This window comes from Chlorocebus sabaeus, chromosome 20 (assembly GCF_047675955.1).
Source record: "Chlorocebus sabaeus isolate Y175 chromosome 20, mChlSab1.0.hap1, whole genome shotgun sequence".
In the NCBI taxonomy this organism is placed as follows: Eukaryota; Metazoa; Chordata; class Mammalia; order Primates; family Cercopithecidae; genus Chlorocebus; species Chlorocebus sabaeus.
In genome coordinates, this window is record NC_132923.1 from 83,737,832 (window position 1) to 83,756,123 (window position 18,292).

Genomic DNA, 18,292 nt, shown 5'->3' on the forward strand with positions numbered 1-18,292 from the left:
TTTTCTCCTCCCCGCCTCTCTCCCGCCCCCCTCCCCCACTCCCCACCCCCCCGCGAGCATCTGCTGGACGCTGGCCTCCTTCGGACACAGGCGTAGGGTCCCCCCAGGCGCGGCCAGGAGAAGGCCTGCCCCCTACCCGCGCGGGACTTGGCCTGGGCCCCACTTTGCGGGGAGGCAGAGCAGTCTCACCGACCCCTCTTAGCCCCGGCCGCCGCACCACGCCCCCCGAACCCCCACCCGGGAGACCGGGAAGGCGGGCTGTCTAGTCCACGACGCTTCCTAGTTCCCAGCCTTCCGCGCTGGAACTGGACCCCCTTTAGGCCCCGACACCTGAAAGGAGGGCTGGGAAGAGGGGTCCTTCGAGCCAGTGCCTCTGAGCTGTATCTGCCTCATTACAGAGGATGTTGCAACCGCTCCAGGCACGAGTACCTTTCCGTTCACTCTCCCACCCTGGGGTCCTGGGCCGTGGCTAATGGGGCCGTCAGCCAAGACCCTGCTGGGCCTCTTCCCGGAAAAGTTCCCCACGCTCCACCCCACCCTCCACTCCCATCCCTGTTGGCCTTGGGCCCACAGCCTGGTGAGCCTTGAAGAATGGTAAACTGGGCCGCAGTCGGGGGCATGCAGATCCCAGTCACAGAGAAATAGGGCGGGTGAACAGTGAGACCTCACGCCACCATATTGCTCCCAGGAGCTGCAAATGTTTCCAAGAAAAGGAGCATTAACTACTACCAGCTGAAGCAACACTGTTTGGCGCCAGGGGCTTCGGCGGTGGAACAGGCAATGGGGCTGGGCTTAGGTGGTACTTGGCACCTCCACTGTGTAGCAAGCCTCTTCCCCTTACCTGCTCTGGCCTGTGGGCAGGGCACCCACACCTGCCTCACCTGGCTGCCCTCCCACTGGAGAAGGAGAAGGATACGTAAGTCACACGTGGGACCTCTTGCTCAACCTTACCCTGAATGAATGAATGAATGAATGGCCCCTGTAAAGCAGCTCCAGACCTTTCACTGGCTGGTGCCCCCATGGCAGCCTCTGCTTATACCACATGCATGACGCCCTGCTTATACCACACGCATGACGCCCTGCTTATACCACATGCATGACGCCCTGCTTATACCATATGCATGATGCCCTGCTTATACTACATGCATGATGCTCTGCTTATACCATATGCATGATGCCCTGCTTATACTACATGCATGATGCTCTGCTTCACAACTCTGCAAAGGAAGAACTGCTGCTGCTCCACTTTATAGAAAAGAGATGGCCTCAGAAAGGATACTTGACTGAGTAAAATGCCCATTCACTGGCAGAGCTGGGGTTTTGAACCCAGGTTTACCCTTCTCCACAGCCCAAATTCTTCCCATGATGGAAACAGGCAGGTAACTTGAGCAGGCAACTGTAGAGCCTGGATTTGAACCCAGGACTGTCTGTTTCCATTACACCAATAATTCAAGCACTTAGCAAGAATGGGGAGGGAAAATATTTTGCCTTCTTTGGCCTCAAATTCCAGTCCTTTCAGAGCTCAAACTTACAAGAGTTGGTATGATTCACAGAATTGGACCTGGACCAACACAGAGATGCATCTCGTGTCTTCTCCTGAACATTGAGCCTAGATTCAAGTAGAGCTAAAAGGACAGGATTCTACTAGCTTGAATACTTATGAACTAAAAATTTTTTAGGACAATGAGAGCCAGCACATATTGGGTGCCCAATAAGTGACAGGCAGCATCCTAAATCCTTTAAACATTTTAATCATCCTAACCCTGTGAGGAAGATATTCTCTATACCTTTAACTGCTAAGGCCAGGGTGTTTCAGGGGCCAGCTACACGGCACATCACACATCCAGTCCCCACCACCTCCCAGAGAAATAGGCTCTTCTGTGGAATGCTGAGCCAATGCCCACGTGTGCTTTGTGGTTGGCTGCTACTATAGACACAAGCTGCAGGAGGAATCATTTTGAGTGCCTCTGGTGTAACAATGGAGACAATCTTGGTGCTCTAGAAGCAAATCCTCTTTCAGGAGGATTGTAAAGGCAGAGTTAGAAATTGAGGTTCCCTGAATCTACTTGTGCTGCTTCAGTTCCTTCATGCTGCCCCTCAGTTTCAGCTCCTGTTTGATATTACTGAAGTACACAGTGTCAAGTACAAGCTTTAAGCTTGGAGCTGGGTTCAAATCCTAGCTAGGTTCAAATGAATATAAAAATAGTACCTACACCTCACAGTATGTCTAAATTGGAAAATGCAAGTATAGAACTTTACATAGTACCTGGCACATGGTAAGTGTTCAGTAAATGATAGCTATTACTGCAAAACTATCACCCAGACCTGACCAAATAGCCAGGAAACATTATTAAAATAGAAATGGCAAGTGGCAAGAATTAAACAGTAACCTCTGCACTGCCCAGGACAAGTGCTTTCTAAATCAAAACAATAAGAAACAAGAACACTCCAAAGAGAAGGGAGGAAAGACATACATAGATACGGTAGAGAGAGCTAGGAGTAAAGAACGTTCTAGAAGGCTCTCAGTGGGGTTTGATGATGGGAAACAGGAGACGAGGAACAATGAGCTCTTGTTATGCCTCATCATCAGAGAAGAAAATAATTCCTCCTACTTTGAGCTGAGGGCTGAAGACCTTATTAAGCAGTAGAGTCCCAAATAGCTATGGCAGCAACTCGATTCTCTGGACATTTAAGGAATCCAATTACATAGTGGTGTTTGGGGGATATGAATTCCATCTGAAGGACCTTGATGAAAGGCAAGACTCATCAGGGAACAGGAAGAAAATAATGAAAAAAACTTCAGTCCAAGTCAAGTACACAAGGAGTCTCCTGGGCTCCTATAACATCTCATACAGACTCTATTATTGGAACTTTCTTGCTGTTTTTCCTCTTTCTCCCACTGGATTGTGAGTCCTCCAGGGCAAGAATCTCATGTTCTGTAAACTCTCCTATCTCACTGTAAAATACCACTGTGATAGGCAGAATACCTCCCTACCCCGCCCCAAATATATCCACACCTTAATCCCGAAAACCTTTGAATGTGTTACATGATGAAAGGGACTTTGCAGATGGAACTAACGTTATGGACTTCAAAATAGGGAGTTTATTCTGGATTATCCTGGTGGGCCTAATCACATGAGCCCTAAAAAACAGAGAACTTTCTCTAGCTGGAGAGAGAGGAGATGAAGCAGAAGAGGAGGTCAGAGACATTTGAAACATGAAAAGGACTTGACTAGCTTTAAAGATGAAGGGGGTCATGAGCTAGGGAATAAGGTAGCCTCTAGAAGGTGAAACACCCGTAGGCTGCCAGGAAGAGTACAGGGACTTCAGTCCTGCAGCAGCATGAAACTGAATTCTGCCAGCATCTGAATGAACATGGGAGCAGAGCCATCTTCTAACCTGGAGCCTCCAGATAGGAGCCCAGGGCAGCAACACCTTGACTTCAGCCTTGTGAGACCCAGAGCAAAGAAACCAGTCAAACCCAACCAGACTTCTAGGCCACAGAACTGTGAGATAATAAATTTGTGATCACTACTTTGTGATCATTTGTTTCAGCAACAATAGAAAATAAAACAAACATGAATAACTAAAACTGGTACCCACTTTCCCACACACCATTTCACTTGATCTTCACGGCAAACATGATGGTTTTATTGCCCCCTTATTTTGGAAAAGGGATGCTCAGGGAAGATATGCAACTTGCTCAGGTGACCCAGCTAATGAGTGCTTGGGTCAGAATTCAAACTCAGTCTTCAGGTTCCAACTCCAGTGAGAGTTGTCTCCCACGCTGTAGCCAGCCAACTAGCTATTACCTTAAGCTAAATAAAAGTGGATGAAAAAAAAGACAAAAAACAAACTCAGACTGCTTTCATACTACAAAAACTTGAAGCTTTTGAATTCTCATTTCTTTTGAAGACTGTTTCTTCCAAAGGTATGTCACGTTTCTTCCAAAGTAAGTTATGAACCAGTCAGGGTATAAACAAGTAAGCAAAAAGATCTCAAGTCTTCTCTCTAGCATATAGAAGAAAAAAAGATTTTGATCAACTGCAAAAGGAAAAATCTTCAAGAGCAGCTGTCAATGAAATACCACTTTCTCCTGTTCAGATGATCTTTCAGCCACTATTAAGGTACATCTCCCACAATGAAATGCCCCGTTTTTGCCATCTGGGTCTAGGAACAACTCTGTGGTTGGAGCTTCTAGTCCACTCATGACCGATTTTTATTGTCTGGAAATTCAATGGTATTCAGTCTGAAATTTATCTTTCTATATTTCTTTCCCTTACTTCTAATAACTAAGCAAAATAATTCTTCTCCCTCTTTGGTCTTTCTATCTCTTGAACATTCGTGAACTGATATCACACCCTGCGTCTTGGTATCATTTTGCCAAGCTTACGGCTTCTTTCAGCCTGCATAGTCAGTTGTTCCTATACTGTGTCTTCATGTCTAATTATTTTCTATTTCTGTTTTAATAAAGTGTCTAATCTTGAACAGAGTGCTCTGTACACAACAGAAGGTGCCATATTCTAAAAGGTGAATCACACAACTTCCAGAGAGAGAAAAAACATCACTGGTAGTTGGTTAGACAACTACCTGAAATTTAAATAAACAGCAGACTACAATCAATTTCCCCCAATTCTACATAAAAGTTTATGGCCATAAATTCAGAAACAAAAAGGTCAAGCACTTACTACATGCTGCTGGTAACAGTACTGTGAATATTTACAAAATATTTAAATGAGCACGAATAGAATAGATAGACCAAATGCACATGACTTTGTGCAATAAATTTTGGTTACATTTTTAAAAAATTATTTCCCCTAGAAGTCTGGCTAAAATTCCACACCAAATTAAACTTCCAGCCAAATGGAATCAGACTCCACATTTCTTAAGGGCCAGAAATCTGGTCCAATATTCTTTGTTCTTACCAAGAACTAAAGAGCTGTTTGTTTGCAGCAGTCTCCAGATAGATATAATATGAGACTGTTCCAGAAGATTTTGTAACTCTCTATTGAGAAAAACTCTAAAATTTGGCCAGACGTGGCTGTGGTTCCTAATAGCTCGTAAATTTTCAGGCCCCTCATTAGCTGTTTAGTACCATACCCAACATTCCTAATTCATATCAGTGTGGTCTCTAAACAAGCTTACTCCCACAGGGTAATTTGCCCAGAGGTACAATCTGGCTGATTACCTTTTTTTTTTTGCTAGTCAATAACATCAAGTGACTTCTTTCTGTTCAAAAAGTAATCATGGCATGGGCAGCTAGAATTTAATCTTTGGCTAAAATGCAAACCTTCTGAAAGTCAAACTAAATAATTCTATATCCATTCACTTAAGTATAGAGACCATTAAATTTTAATGTTTCTTGAGGAAAACATAAGGATGTAAACAGTTAATAAAAGCAAATTGTCCTCATTCTGAAGCCAGCTGATTATGTGAACTCAAAAGATTATCACTGGCCGGGCATGGTGGCTCATGCCTGTAATCCCAGCACTTTGGGGAGGCAGAAGGCAGGAAGATCACAAGATCAGGAGATCGAGACCATCCTGGCCAACATGCTGAAACCCCATCTCTACTAAAAAAAAATACAAAAAATTAGCTGAGTGTGGTGTTGCATGCCTGTAGTCCCAGCTACTTGGGAGGCTGAGGCAGGGGAATTGCTTGAACCAGGGAGGTGGAGGTTGCAGTGAGCAGTGATCACGCCACTGCACTCCAGCCTGGTGACAGAGCGAGACTCCGTCTCAAAAAAAAAAAAAAAAAAAAAAAAAAAGATTATCACAAAATGTTCCAATGAATAAATTTCATGTTAAAAAAATTCCTTAAATAACATTTTGCAGCATCTACTCAGAACCTACTATGTGCTTGACATATTACAGCTACAATTGCTCATCTTCCTAACAACCAGGAAGGCAGACATTATGAGTCCCTTTTCACAGAGGAAGAAACAGTCTCAGAGTCTTTCCTTATTATTAGCTCAAGGTGGTCCCAAAGTTGTGTAAGTGCCACAGGTAGAACCAAAACCCACATCTGATGGGCCCCAAAGTTTTCTCATTATACCAGGCTGTTCTAAATGTACTATTTTCTTTCTTTCTTTTTTTTGAGACAGAGTCTCGCTTTGTCGCCCAAGTTGGAGTGCAGTGACGCGATCTCGGCTCACTGCAACCTCCACCTTCCGGGTACAAGTGATTCTCCTGCCTCAGCCTCCTGAGTAGCTGGGACTACGGGCACGTGCCACCATACCTGGCGAATGTTTTGTATTTTTAGTAGAGACAGGGTTTCATAATGTTAGCCTGGATGGTCTCGATGTCCTGACCTCACTATCTACCTGCCTCGGCCTCCCAGAGTGCTGGGATTACAGGCGTGAGCCACTAAGCCTGGCCAAATGTACCATTTTCTGAGACTGCTAAAGTTTCAGAAGATAAAGCTGTTAATTGTAGGATTTAATTTCATATTTTTTTCCTAAGATGACATATATGGGGAAAACAGAGGGAACTTATATGTGATTGAACCTTTCACAAAGTATTTTATAATTTAAAATTAACATTAATGATCATTGTCTAACCCTTATTTGTCCGAGAAACAGTTATTGATGCTACTCTGGTGGACACTGCATTAATACTAGAGACACAGAGATGAGTAACAGAATTACTGCATTCAAGATGTATACAGTCTAATGAGAGTGACTGTAAAAAAAAAAAAAAAAAAAAATTCAACAGTGTCCCTCCTTTGCAGAGGAAGAAACGAAAACTAAATGCTGGTGAGGCTTAAATGCCTTACCCTAACTTAGCTTCCAGGAGGCAGAGACAGGACTTTTTGACCTGAAATTCCTCAGCGACTCCTTTGTCATACCCCCACCTCTACATGGACTTGACATGCTAGTAATGCTTTCCATTATTTTTCCTTTACACATCCAACAAAAATTGTAGAAATCTGAGAGTGTGAATTCATCTGAAAAAGTACAGCAACAAGACTAACAATTTTAATGCAGAAAGAACCCACCAGGCAACTTTTTATTTATTTATTTATTTATTTAAGACAGGGTCTCACTCTGTTGCCCAGGCTGGAGTGCAGTGGCAGCAATCTCCCGGCTCAAGAGATTCTCATGCCTCAGCCTCCCGAGTCGCTGGGATTACAGGTGTGTGCCACCACACCCGGCTAATTTTTAAATTTTTAATTAAGACGGGGTTTCACCATGTTGGCTAGGCTGGTCTTGAATTCCTGTCCTCATATGATCCGCCCACCTCGGGCTCCCAAAGTGCTGGGATTACAGGCATGAGCCACAGCGCCCAGCTGCCACTTAGTTTTTAAAAACATAGTAAGACCACTAATAAACAGATTTTTCTTACTACTTCCAATTGTTTCAGTCTGAAATTGAAAGATTGTTATGGGAAGCTGCAAATATTTGCAAAGAAAAATTAGGAAAAGTTAGGCTAAGGGAAAAATGTTTAATGTTCTCTTTCATCATCGGGGCTACAAAAAGTCTTTGTAATGGAGAATGCAATTCTGTGACTAGGCTCTCATCCTCAGAAAAGGTCCCTCTGTGAATATAAAATTGTTATTCGCCTATCTCCTTCATTCATTTAACAACAGTCAGCCAAGACTATGCTGGAGATCTCAAAATGGATGCATGAGAGGCAGTCCTTTCCTTTAAGAACCTCTCTACTGGCTGGGAGACAGAAACAAATGACCAGGAAGGAATGATTTGCTCTACAGGGTAACAAATGGGGACAGCTTCCTGAAAGCAAAGGTACCTAAGTAAGTCTTGAAGGATGAAGAGAATTTGCCAAGTGAACTGTGTGGTGGGGGGCAAGAGTGGGGAGTGACAGAATGGTGAGGGTGGGCGCAGAGAACAGCGTGTTCAAGATGACGCAGCTTAGACCTGAGTTAGCTAATGTGCTTGCTCTATATTTGTCACTTGGAAACTGAGCATATCACTACCAAATGGAACTCTTCTGTTCCTATTTTTCATAGAACTTTATGAAACCAATTCCAATATAGTTTTATCCCTACTGCTCTACTGGTTTTTTCAAAATCAGTTTTGAAACTGATTTTGCAGTGGTCACCAGTGACTTTCGTGTCACCAAATTTAACCAAGTAGACACTTTTCAGAGATCATCCTACTTGACCTCTCTATTGGGGTCAAGTGACATAGTTGGCCATTCCCATTTTGGCCATACTCTCTTCTTGGAGTTCTCCCTCTACCTCTCTGGCCCCTTGCCCTCCTCTACTAGACCTCAAAAAGCTGAAGTTCCTCAAGGATTACCCCAACCTTCCTTTTCCCCAACCCAGGTAATATCCATTCGTGTAGCTTTAAATTCAACCCATATATTCATGACTTCCAAGTGTGTCTCCAAGCTGACCTCACCTCTAAGCTCGTCAAATCCAACTGTCTCCTCAATATCTCTATTTGCAAATCTCCCAGGCATCTCCAAGTTAAAATTTCAAAAGCAGAGCTTATTTCAACTACTCCCCCTGAAACCTGCTTGTCTCACTGCCAGTCCAGTCACGATCCACCATTCGGCTGGCCCATCACTAGAAGTCATTCTTGTCACCGCCCCCCTCCCCTGGCCCCTGACATTCAGTTACCAAGTTCTGTCAGCTCTACTTCTGCCTGTTTTTCCACATCTATCTCTACTGCTGACACCCTAGTCCAGGACGCCATCTTCTTGTACCCCAACATCCATTCTCCAGCCCTCTGCCACCAGTACATTCTCCACACACCAGCTATAGTGTTAAATTATTTCATTCACGTTTGCAGTCCTCTGGTGGTCATCATTTCTCTTCACCAATATTCCAACTCTAATTTCTCCTTCTGGTACATGTTAAGTATCTGAAGTTAGGTGGGGTATGTGACTTTCCTTGGTCAAGGAGATGGGAGCAGAAGTGGTATGTATCACTTCAGGCAGAAGCTTTAAGAGCCAACATGCACTTCACCTTTTTCTCTTCATCTGCCATGATGGTCATGATGTTCCAGGTAGTGGCTACTCCATTAGTCTGGGTTCCAGACCTAGGATATGATGGCAAGATGAATATGTAGCCTAAGAAATAAACACCTGTAAAGCTATATTGTCAACAGCTCCTGACTTCACTAAGAATGAAATACAAAAAAAGCCTTACCATAATGAACAAATCCCAATGAAACTAGCTTCTGTGTTTCAGAACTAGCAATCTGATCTCCGGCCTGTCCTTCCTGCTCACTATTCCACTCAGACTGGCCCCCTCGCAGTTTTTGGAACAAGTCAAGCCTGTTTCTACCCTTTCATGCAATGTTCTTTGCATGGTTTGCTCCTTCTTAACCTTCAGATCTCAGCTTAAAAATTACTTCCTCGAAGACATCTCTTTTAACTACTTTATCAAGGTCCCTCACTATGACTGCTTATCACAGCACCCTAACCATTTCCTGCTGGGCACTTCATAGTCAATAATAATTGTCTCTTTGACTGTCTTCCCCATGTAAGCACCTTGAGAAAAAGAGCTGACTGGTATCTCCGGTGAGATTGTACCTTCTATATATGGTAGGCACTCAATAAATACCTGTTAAATGAACAAATGAAAGACTCCAGAAGTGGGACATAACACTACAAACATCATTATCACATATCCCAGGAATCACATATCCCAGGAGCAAGTGGTGCTGCTAATGGTGAGAAGAGCAAGGGAACTCACATGTACTGAATGACTACCCTCAACTAGCAACTGCTGTAGGTACTTTACGTGTTATCTCTCTAGCGTCTCATAATCCTAGGAGGCCAATATTAGTATCTCCACTTTATCAATCAGGCAACTGAGACTTGATCTCTTCAAGCAGCACAACTAGTAACGGCAGTTTTAACTCAAATTAAAACTTAATCTCCTTCCTCCAAACCATAATACCAGAAGGGGAAAAAAATCAAACTATTTTACCACTAAGTACTTTTCTATCACGCACACAAATTACATCCTATATGAACATATTCCTACCCTGAGAACCAGTTTTTGTTTTTCCTTTTTGTTTTTGAGGTTTATCCTAAAGCCTATTTCAGGTATCTCTTGTTATGTGGGATAAGTGAGGACAGAATGAAGCAGTGAATCCAAACTACAGAGAAATCAGACATTTTGTTGAAACTCTTTTCTTGAAGTCTTTTTCTTCTCAGAGTAAGAAGCTACTATGATTAGGAAGTAGGTCTGTGTTCTGAATTCATTTTATGGGACTTGGGATCAACTTCTATTGGCTTAACGTATCCTCTTGCCCTACCACCAAATGCTGTTCTGCTGGTCACAGAACATGCAAAGCTAAATGGTCTTAGGAGACCTGATCCATAGTCCTGACTATATTAGCAAGGGCTCCAATCACCTAAACAAATGAAGCCAGCTTGTTTTCTACCTCTGCCCACCTTTGGGTGAAGTAATTACAACAACAGCAAGGCGGGGCCTGGATAATTCCCAAACCATTCTACTGGGCTCTGAAGAAACTCACAGGATTTGGAGCAGAAGGTACCTTTGGATCATCTACTTAAATCTCCTAACAGTTTAGCAAACGGGTCCAGGCAGGCAGTTATTTGCCTAAGAGAAGCAAGTCTCTTGGCTCCTAGTCAAGTGCTCTATTATACCACACTGCCTCCCCAGTCAAAAACTAGTGATTATGTCCAGATAACATTCAGTTTATAAATCCCCCAATGTTTCTCTTTATTCTGCATTATCTAGAGAACCCTGAGCAAGAAGAACACACATAATATAAATAAGAGAGGCCAGAAAAAGCTATTTTAATTTTCTATTAAACATTCTTCTCAAAGCATTATTTTATCCCATATCTCACTGAATTGTAAGAAATAACATTAGTATTAGAAAAACTAGGAAAAAAGATAAATGCAGATAATTAAACTTACATGAAAAAGGATATTGTAACAAAGGACTGAGGACTTTATATATTTGAAGTGAGATTATAATTTGAAAACTGTGCATCTCAAAGCAAACTTTATTGTTCAATTATTCTTAATGATAGTGTTTTATGACTAATACACTGATTTTTCAAGAAGGAAACCCGTTTTAAAAATATTTTTATTTTAAAAACAAGCCTGTGTGCAAGCTCTGATCATATTTCTTTTATTTTGATTTGGGAAGAAAATACTGTTTCTGATAGCATGAAATGCAGAATTTTTAGACTTTTTTCTTAATCTCACTAATTTCAAGAACTATTGAGAAATTGATTAAGGACATTAAGTGCACAACACTAATTACTGGCCAGCTGTTGGCATTGTGTTTCTTACTTAGTTCTCCCAAGGAAAACTCTTAAATTGAATCTTCAGCAGAATAATCCTTAAATATACTTTGTAAGCAAAACAAAAGCTTTTTTGTTTACATAGTTCTTTGGATTTTACTGTTCCTAATTTTATTCTGAAACTCAATTTTACCCCAGACCATAATTACCATATTAACTTTGTAATGCACAGTTGTATGCAATTCCGCAAAGCAGTAGTATACCATCAGGCTCTATTCACCCAGAGCATAGGAAAAACAGGATTGGTCACACCCATTTAAAAACAAATCTATCCCACACTATTTGCCAATGTGTAGTTTCAGTCTAAATTCTGACAATGAAATGTATGGATATATATCTATATATCTCATCTTGATTTTCAAAGTAGCCAAAGGGAGTTCTTTAGAGCTTAGCGTTGCCTGGCTGAAGCTGAAGATTTTGTAACTTCATAGCCAGACCCATGTTGCCAGTGATTTTCAATTTCCCTTGAAAGAAGGCCTGTAAAGAAGAAAGAAAACTCATTACTCGGTGTTTTTAAGATTGCTGATGTTTCTATACTATCTAGCCCTGAGATCATTTATTTATCCAGGTCACATGACTTTCTCTAAAATATGAAACTTGGCTTTCTACAATAGATTTGGAACCAGATTCTTCAAAAGAATTTGAAAAGGCCACACTTTTCGCAGAGCAGCAGAAAGGAGCAGCCTTCCCAAATTTCTCATAGAAATTGAGCCTGTTTTTACCTGTCCTCCTCAAAGTGGGTTACTAGACTGATTCTGTTTTAAAACATTCCATGTAGGTGGGAAATATGAACTGAAATTTTTAGCAGGCTGCTGAGAGAAAAAGCATACACAAAAAACACAGAAACTCTTGGGGTTCAATCCAACGTGCATGTGGATGAAATGCCACCAATGATAAAGGACTTATCCCTACAGAGGACACAGAGCCTGCTGAGAATGGGGTGCTTGTGTTACTCTTTGGCTCAATAAGAAGAATCAAACCAATCTCAAGTGCAGAGCCACAATTTGTTCCATTTAACAACTGCCTGGGATTAGATCACATGATGTTTGCTAAATTTACCATGTAACAAAATCCCAGGAAAACTTAAGAGAAATAGCAAAATTGGGAACACAGCATAATTTCCCTGCCATGATCTCAGTATTTTAACTGAATGTTTAAAATATGGAAGGGCTAGATTTTAAAAAACGTTTCTGGTAGTCTTAGGTTTTTAACAGTACATTAAGAAGCTAGGAGCTCTTCTACATCATCCATGGGAATGTAAGGAGCTCTGTTTTTTCTGTACCTCCTGATAGGGGTGACTAATTCCTTTTTTTCCCCCTCCTCTGTCTGGACAAACTAAATATGGCACAAAGCCTTCTGTCTGATGGCTTAAAGGTCAGGTGTCTCAGAACACAATATATTGAACAAACATCATTAAAAAAATACGGACCAGTAGTACAGGAGAAACTCACCACCTTTCCCCTTTGTAAGTTAACAAAGAAAATCACTTTTTATTTACTAACAATGGAGAAAACATGAATCTTCACCCTTTAGAGAGTCCATACATAAAGATGATTTCAGTCTGGCCCCTAGGTGTTCTTCATGTATGCTTGCTGCTGGAGTCAAACACTGAAATTAGAATTTCCACTGCATTTAACGATTTCCAGTCAAATCCTCTGGAAATCCTCTGAGCATAAGGGAAGTCCATTAGCACATTAATAGAAAGGTCTGCTATTTTTATCTTTAATTCCTTTGGGTGTTAACAGGTGCTGAAGGAAAATAAGCTGACACCTTGCCCCCAAAATGGGCAGTACAAAGATAAATTGAGAGAATGAAGGCAGCTGATGTGTGAAGTCTGAACAGCCTGCCAGAGCTGTGCATGGCATGTGCAGTGGGTGGGAAGCAGGATGACAGCCAGCTCCTATACTGGTGGCCTCTGTTCTGTCTAGATTTCTGGAGCGAGCTCAGTGGAAATGTCAGTGCCAATGGTGTGTATTCAGCAGAAACATCACAGATACAAATCTCACTTGTCATGGCATCAACTAAAATGTGCTTGGTTACTTAGAAAAAGCATTTTAAAAAAGCAAGTGGGAGTGAGATTTAGTTGTTTTATCCAATCTTGCAAATTACCAGAGAACCACAGGAATAAGACCTAAAACAAACCAGACTGAGACAACAAAAAAATTAAGTTACATTGGAAAGAAACATCTTAGTTTCTTTTTTAATGGAAAGCTCAGTATATCAAGTTGACAGAAAGCTCACTGTATCAAGTCCATTCAACACTGCAGCTGAAGAATCTAAGAGGACCCTTGACAATCTGGGGACTAGGAAAATCTATACAAGGCATAAACACATTCTAGACAAATGCAATTTAGTCCAACAGGTGTTTACAGAATACCTAAAAATGTCAGAGACTGTGCTAAATTCTGGAAACATAAAGACAAATAAGATGTGCTTTGACGCTTTGAGACACTCACAGTCTAACAGGGAAGAGAGAGAGGCATATCATGACTAACACAACACAACAGGCACTAAGCTGGCAGTCCAGTAAGTGGCTCAGGAGAGGGACTGGTTACAGCTCCGCAGCAACTTGGAAAGAGGTCCTTGGAGATAACATCTGAGCTAACTTTGAAAGACAAATCATTTGTCAGGTAAGGACAGGTCAGGCAAAAAGAAGAACATGGGCAAATAAATAGAATGTAAAAGGTCATGCCTTTGTTCATGCCACCGCTCCCTCCTGCTGGAACACTCCTACTTTCCACCTGGGCACTAAACTTAAGAGCTGCTTCCTCTGTGGGGCTCTCCCTGATGGCCCAGAGAGATATAGCTGCTCCTGCCTTCATCCTCCCCTGACCACAAGTCAGGTGTGGCACCTTGGATCTCTGGCTGCACTGACTCTTTTCCAGATCTGTGGATGCCCTGAGCTTGGGAACTATTTCTTATTCTTCTGGGCACTTCCAGCACACAAGACAGTGTCTGGCACATAGCTTGCTCCACAGACATCTGTCACTTGTTTGGGGAACGCTGCAGAGTTTTGTGTGTCTGACCACTTTGCACTTTAGAGTCTGAGTCAGGAGATGGAGTAGAAAGGGCCGAAAACCTACCTACTAGCAGGATATAAGCTCCATCATACTTACCGACTGAGGATTCATTTTACCAGTCATTAAAGCCAGGAAGTCTGAGTCAGCCATTGTGATTGTGCAGTCAGCCTTCTTATCTAAAACAGATACACAGGAGAAGGAAGGAAAAAAGGAGGTGTTCAGTTTCATATATACATTTTTGTCAAAAGCCACTGACTGCAACAGAATTACAACCAGCACTGAGGCAGTGTGGGGAAATGGGCACTCACATATACTTCTATGGCAGGCTGGTAAAATGTGACACAAACCACAAGCAATCCTGATATTTAACAAGATGGAATTGATTAAATAAATTATGGTATATTCAAATAGTCAGGTATGATATAAACCACAATAAGAAATGACATGCATCTGGATTTACTGACATAAAAAAATGTTCATGTTACATTATTCGTGATATTATTATATATGCCAGTTACAAAATAAACTGTATGATGCCATTTTTGCTTAAAAACAGAATTCAACTATATAAATATAGAAAAACATCTGTAAACTGAAGACACCAATATATTACTAACAGTAACTGTGACAGACTCTAAGGTGACCCTCCTGGTGTACATCCCCTTCCTTCCAGTGTGAGCAGAACCTGTGACTTGCTTCTAGCTAACAGAATATGGCAAAGATAATGAGATGTCACTCTTGTGATTTTGTTACATTAAATGATTCCACCTTGCTAGCAGATTTGTTCTTGCTCTCCTGCTGGCTCTGAATGACTTCACTGCTATGTTACGGACTTCCTATGGAGAGGGCTATGTGGCAGGGAACTGGCCATTAGGAGCTGAGGACCAGCTCTGGCCTATAGCCAGTAAAAGAGGAAAGCTATCATTCCCAAGGCCACAGGGAATGAATTCTGCCAGCAACCTGAATGAACTTGGATATGGATCCTTCCCCAGTGAAGCCTCCAGATGAGAGCCCAGCCTTGGCCAACACCTTGACTGTAGCCTTGTGTGACTCTATGCAGAGGACCCAGATAAGCTGTCCTCAGCCTACTTATCCAAGGTAACTGTGGGCTAATAAATGTGTGCATTATTTTAAGCTACTAAGTTTGTGGCAATCTGTTATACCATAATAGAAAATGAATACGGTTATCTAGATCGAGGGTTAACAAACTTTCTGTAATGGATCAGACACTAAATATTTTAGGCTTTGCAGGTCAGTAGGTCTCTATCACAACTACTCAATTCTGCCCTTTAGTGCAAAAGCAGCCATAGATAATATATAAACAAATGTTGGCTGTGTTCCAATAAAATTATTTTAAACAGGTGGCAGTCAGAGGAAGATACTTGCAACTCATATATCTCTGACAAAGAACTTGTATCCAGACTATATGAAGAACTCCTGTCGAAGGTACAGTGGATTATGGGGGAAAAAAAACAAACAAAAAACTCCTACTCTCCTACTGCTTAACTAGAAAAGGTTAGACGAGCCAAAATAAAAATGGACAAATGACACATATAGGCATTATATAAAAGATCTCCAAATGGCCAAGAAACACATGAAACAGTGCTTCCCTTCCTTAACCATCAGAAAATTCACATTAAAATCATGATGAGTGCCACATACCTACTAGAACAAATGGCTGAAATTTAAAAAAGAAAAAAAAAAAGGCAATACCCAGCATTAGTGAGGAAGTGAAACAAATGAAAGGTCAATATAATATCAGAAAGACTGTAAAATGATACAGCCATTTTCAGAAAACAGTCTGGAAGTTTCACATAAAGCTAAACATACACATACTACATGAACTAGCAATCCTATTCCTAGGTAGTCACCAAAGAAAAATGAAAACTTATGTCCACACAAAAACCTGCATGTGAATGCTTATAGTGGCTTTATTCATAACTGCCAAAAGCTGGAAAAAACCCAAATGTGCATCAACTGGTGAACGGGTAACCATTCAGCAGCAAAAAAGAACAAAATACTTGATGATCCATGCAACAACATGAATAAATTTCAGTGAAAGAAGGAGGCTCAAAAAGCTACATACTGTATGATTTCATGGGTATGACTTCCTAGGGAAAGCAAAACTACAGGGAGAGAAATCAAACTAGTGGCTGAAAGGGCCTGAGGGGGCTGACTATAGAGGGACATGAGGACACTTTCGGGGGTAATGGAAACAGTCTGTCTATATCTTGATTTCTGGTGATAGTTACACAACTGTATGCATTTGTCTAAATTCACAGAATTATACATCTGAAAAGGGTTGATTTTATTGTTAATTGTTAATTGTACATCAATTACCCTGATTTAAAAAAAACCTGGCAAGTACCAAGTACCGTCAAAAATGCAGAGGAACTAAAACTCTCATATAATGTGGAAGGAAATGTAAAATAGTACATCCACACGAAAAACCTGTTTGGCTATCCTGTACTTTATCACCTAGCCCTGGGTACATGTCCAGTGGAAATAAGTACAACGGAAATGTCCACTAGAAGACATCTACAAGAATATTCATAACAACATTATTCATCAGGCCCCCAACTTGAAACAATGCAAAGATACATCAAATGCACTAGGAATGAATTCTGGAGTATTTGCATAGTAAACACAAACTACTGCCACATGCAACCATATGAATGAATCTTATGCTGTTGAATAAAAAAAGCCAGATCTAAAAAAGAGTAAATGTTATTGGTCTATAAATAAAATCAAGCTATGGTGATAGGATTCGAAATAATGGTTCCTTTTGGGAGTGAATAGTGATAGCAGGCGGGCAGGAGGGAGGCTTCTGGAGTGCTGGCAACATTCTGTGTCTTAATCTTGGAGGTGTATTCATTTGTCAACATTCATCATGTGGTACACTCTGGAATTATGCCCTTACTACAAGCTAGACTTCAATAAAAATTTTACAAAACACAAAACGTAAAAACAGGTGGTAGGCTAGGTCTGCAGGGCATAATTTGCCAACTCCTAACCTGGACAGTGGAATTTTGGCAGGGTAGTTCTTCATTTTATTTGTCTATCTTTTCTAATTTTTTTACATCAAGTGTATGCAATTTTAATAATACAAAGCTTTTAAAATATTAATTTTATTATCAAAGTGAAATAGTGGAAAAAAGACTGGACAACAAAGACTAATACCTCATTGTTAAATCAGCCGTGTCTACCTTGTCCAAATGAGAGGTTTCAAGTGCAAAAGGAAAAATTCACCAAGAAATCAACATTTTCAGCAGTCAACGTTTTAGGCAATCAATTAATATAACAATAGGATTCTAACAGTAGGCTCCTCCTCTCATTAAGAATTAGCTCAAATTAAACCTGGCCTCTCCCTGAAATGAAGTCACATTTTATTCACAGGGCACTGATCTGAAACTACTCTACTTATATGTGTATATGTTTTCTGTCTGTATTTGTCCAACAGAATGAAAACTTCAAGGGGCAGAGCCCTTGTCAGTGTTGATCACTGATATATCCACAGGCCCTTGAAGAGTACTTGACACATAGGAAATCAATAAACATTTGTTGAATAAATTTAATAGATTATGTGAATTTCAAAAGATGATCAAATTATGGCATAATAGCTAATCAGATAACCTGTACCTTAACAAAAGAGATGGAATAGAAGCCGGGCACAGTGGCTCACACCTGTAATCCCAGCATTTTGGGAGGCTGAGGTGGGCAGATCACCTGAGGTCAGGAGTTCAAGACTAGCCTGGCCAACATGGTGAAACTCTACCTCTACTAAAAATACACAAATTAGCTGAGCATGGTGGCGGGTGCCTGTAATCCCAGCTACTCGGGAGGCTGAGGCAGGAGAATCTCTTGAACCCAGGAGCGGAGGTTGCAGTGAGCTAAGATCGCACCATTGCACTCCAACCTGGGTAACAAGAGTGAGACTCCATCTCAAAAAAAAAAAGAAATAGAATAAACTGTTAAACCATAGTATGCCTCTGTTATTAAATAACTGAAACAAGATAGA

The 18,292-nt window shown here is 41.2% G+C and overlaps 1 protein-coding gene across 3 annotated transcripts in view; it reads right to left on the reverse strand.

Annotated features, from left to right (window-relative positions):
* Positions 1 to 10,711: 10,711 nt before the first annotated feature.
* SCP2 (sterol carrier protein 2) overlaps positions 10,712 to 18,292 on the reverse strand; it is a 126,514-nt gene continuing 118,933 nt past the window's right edge. For all 3 annotated transcript variants that reach the window (XM_007978723.3, XM_007978724.3, XM_007978725.3), the window contains 2 exons: positions 14,371 to 14,450; positions 10,712 to 11,731 (listed from right to left, as the gene is read on the reverse strand). In XM_007978723.3, the coding sequence (XP_007976914.1) occupies positions 11,636 to 11,731; positions 14,371 to 14,450 (176 nt within the window). In that variant the 3' untranslated portion in view covers positions 10,712 to 11,635. The remainder of the gene's footprint in view (positions 11,732 to 14,370; positions 14,451 to 18,292) is intronic.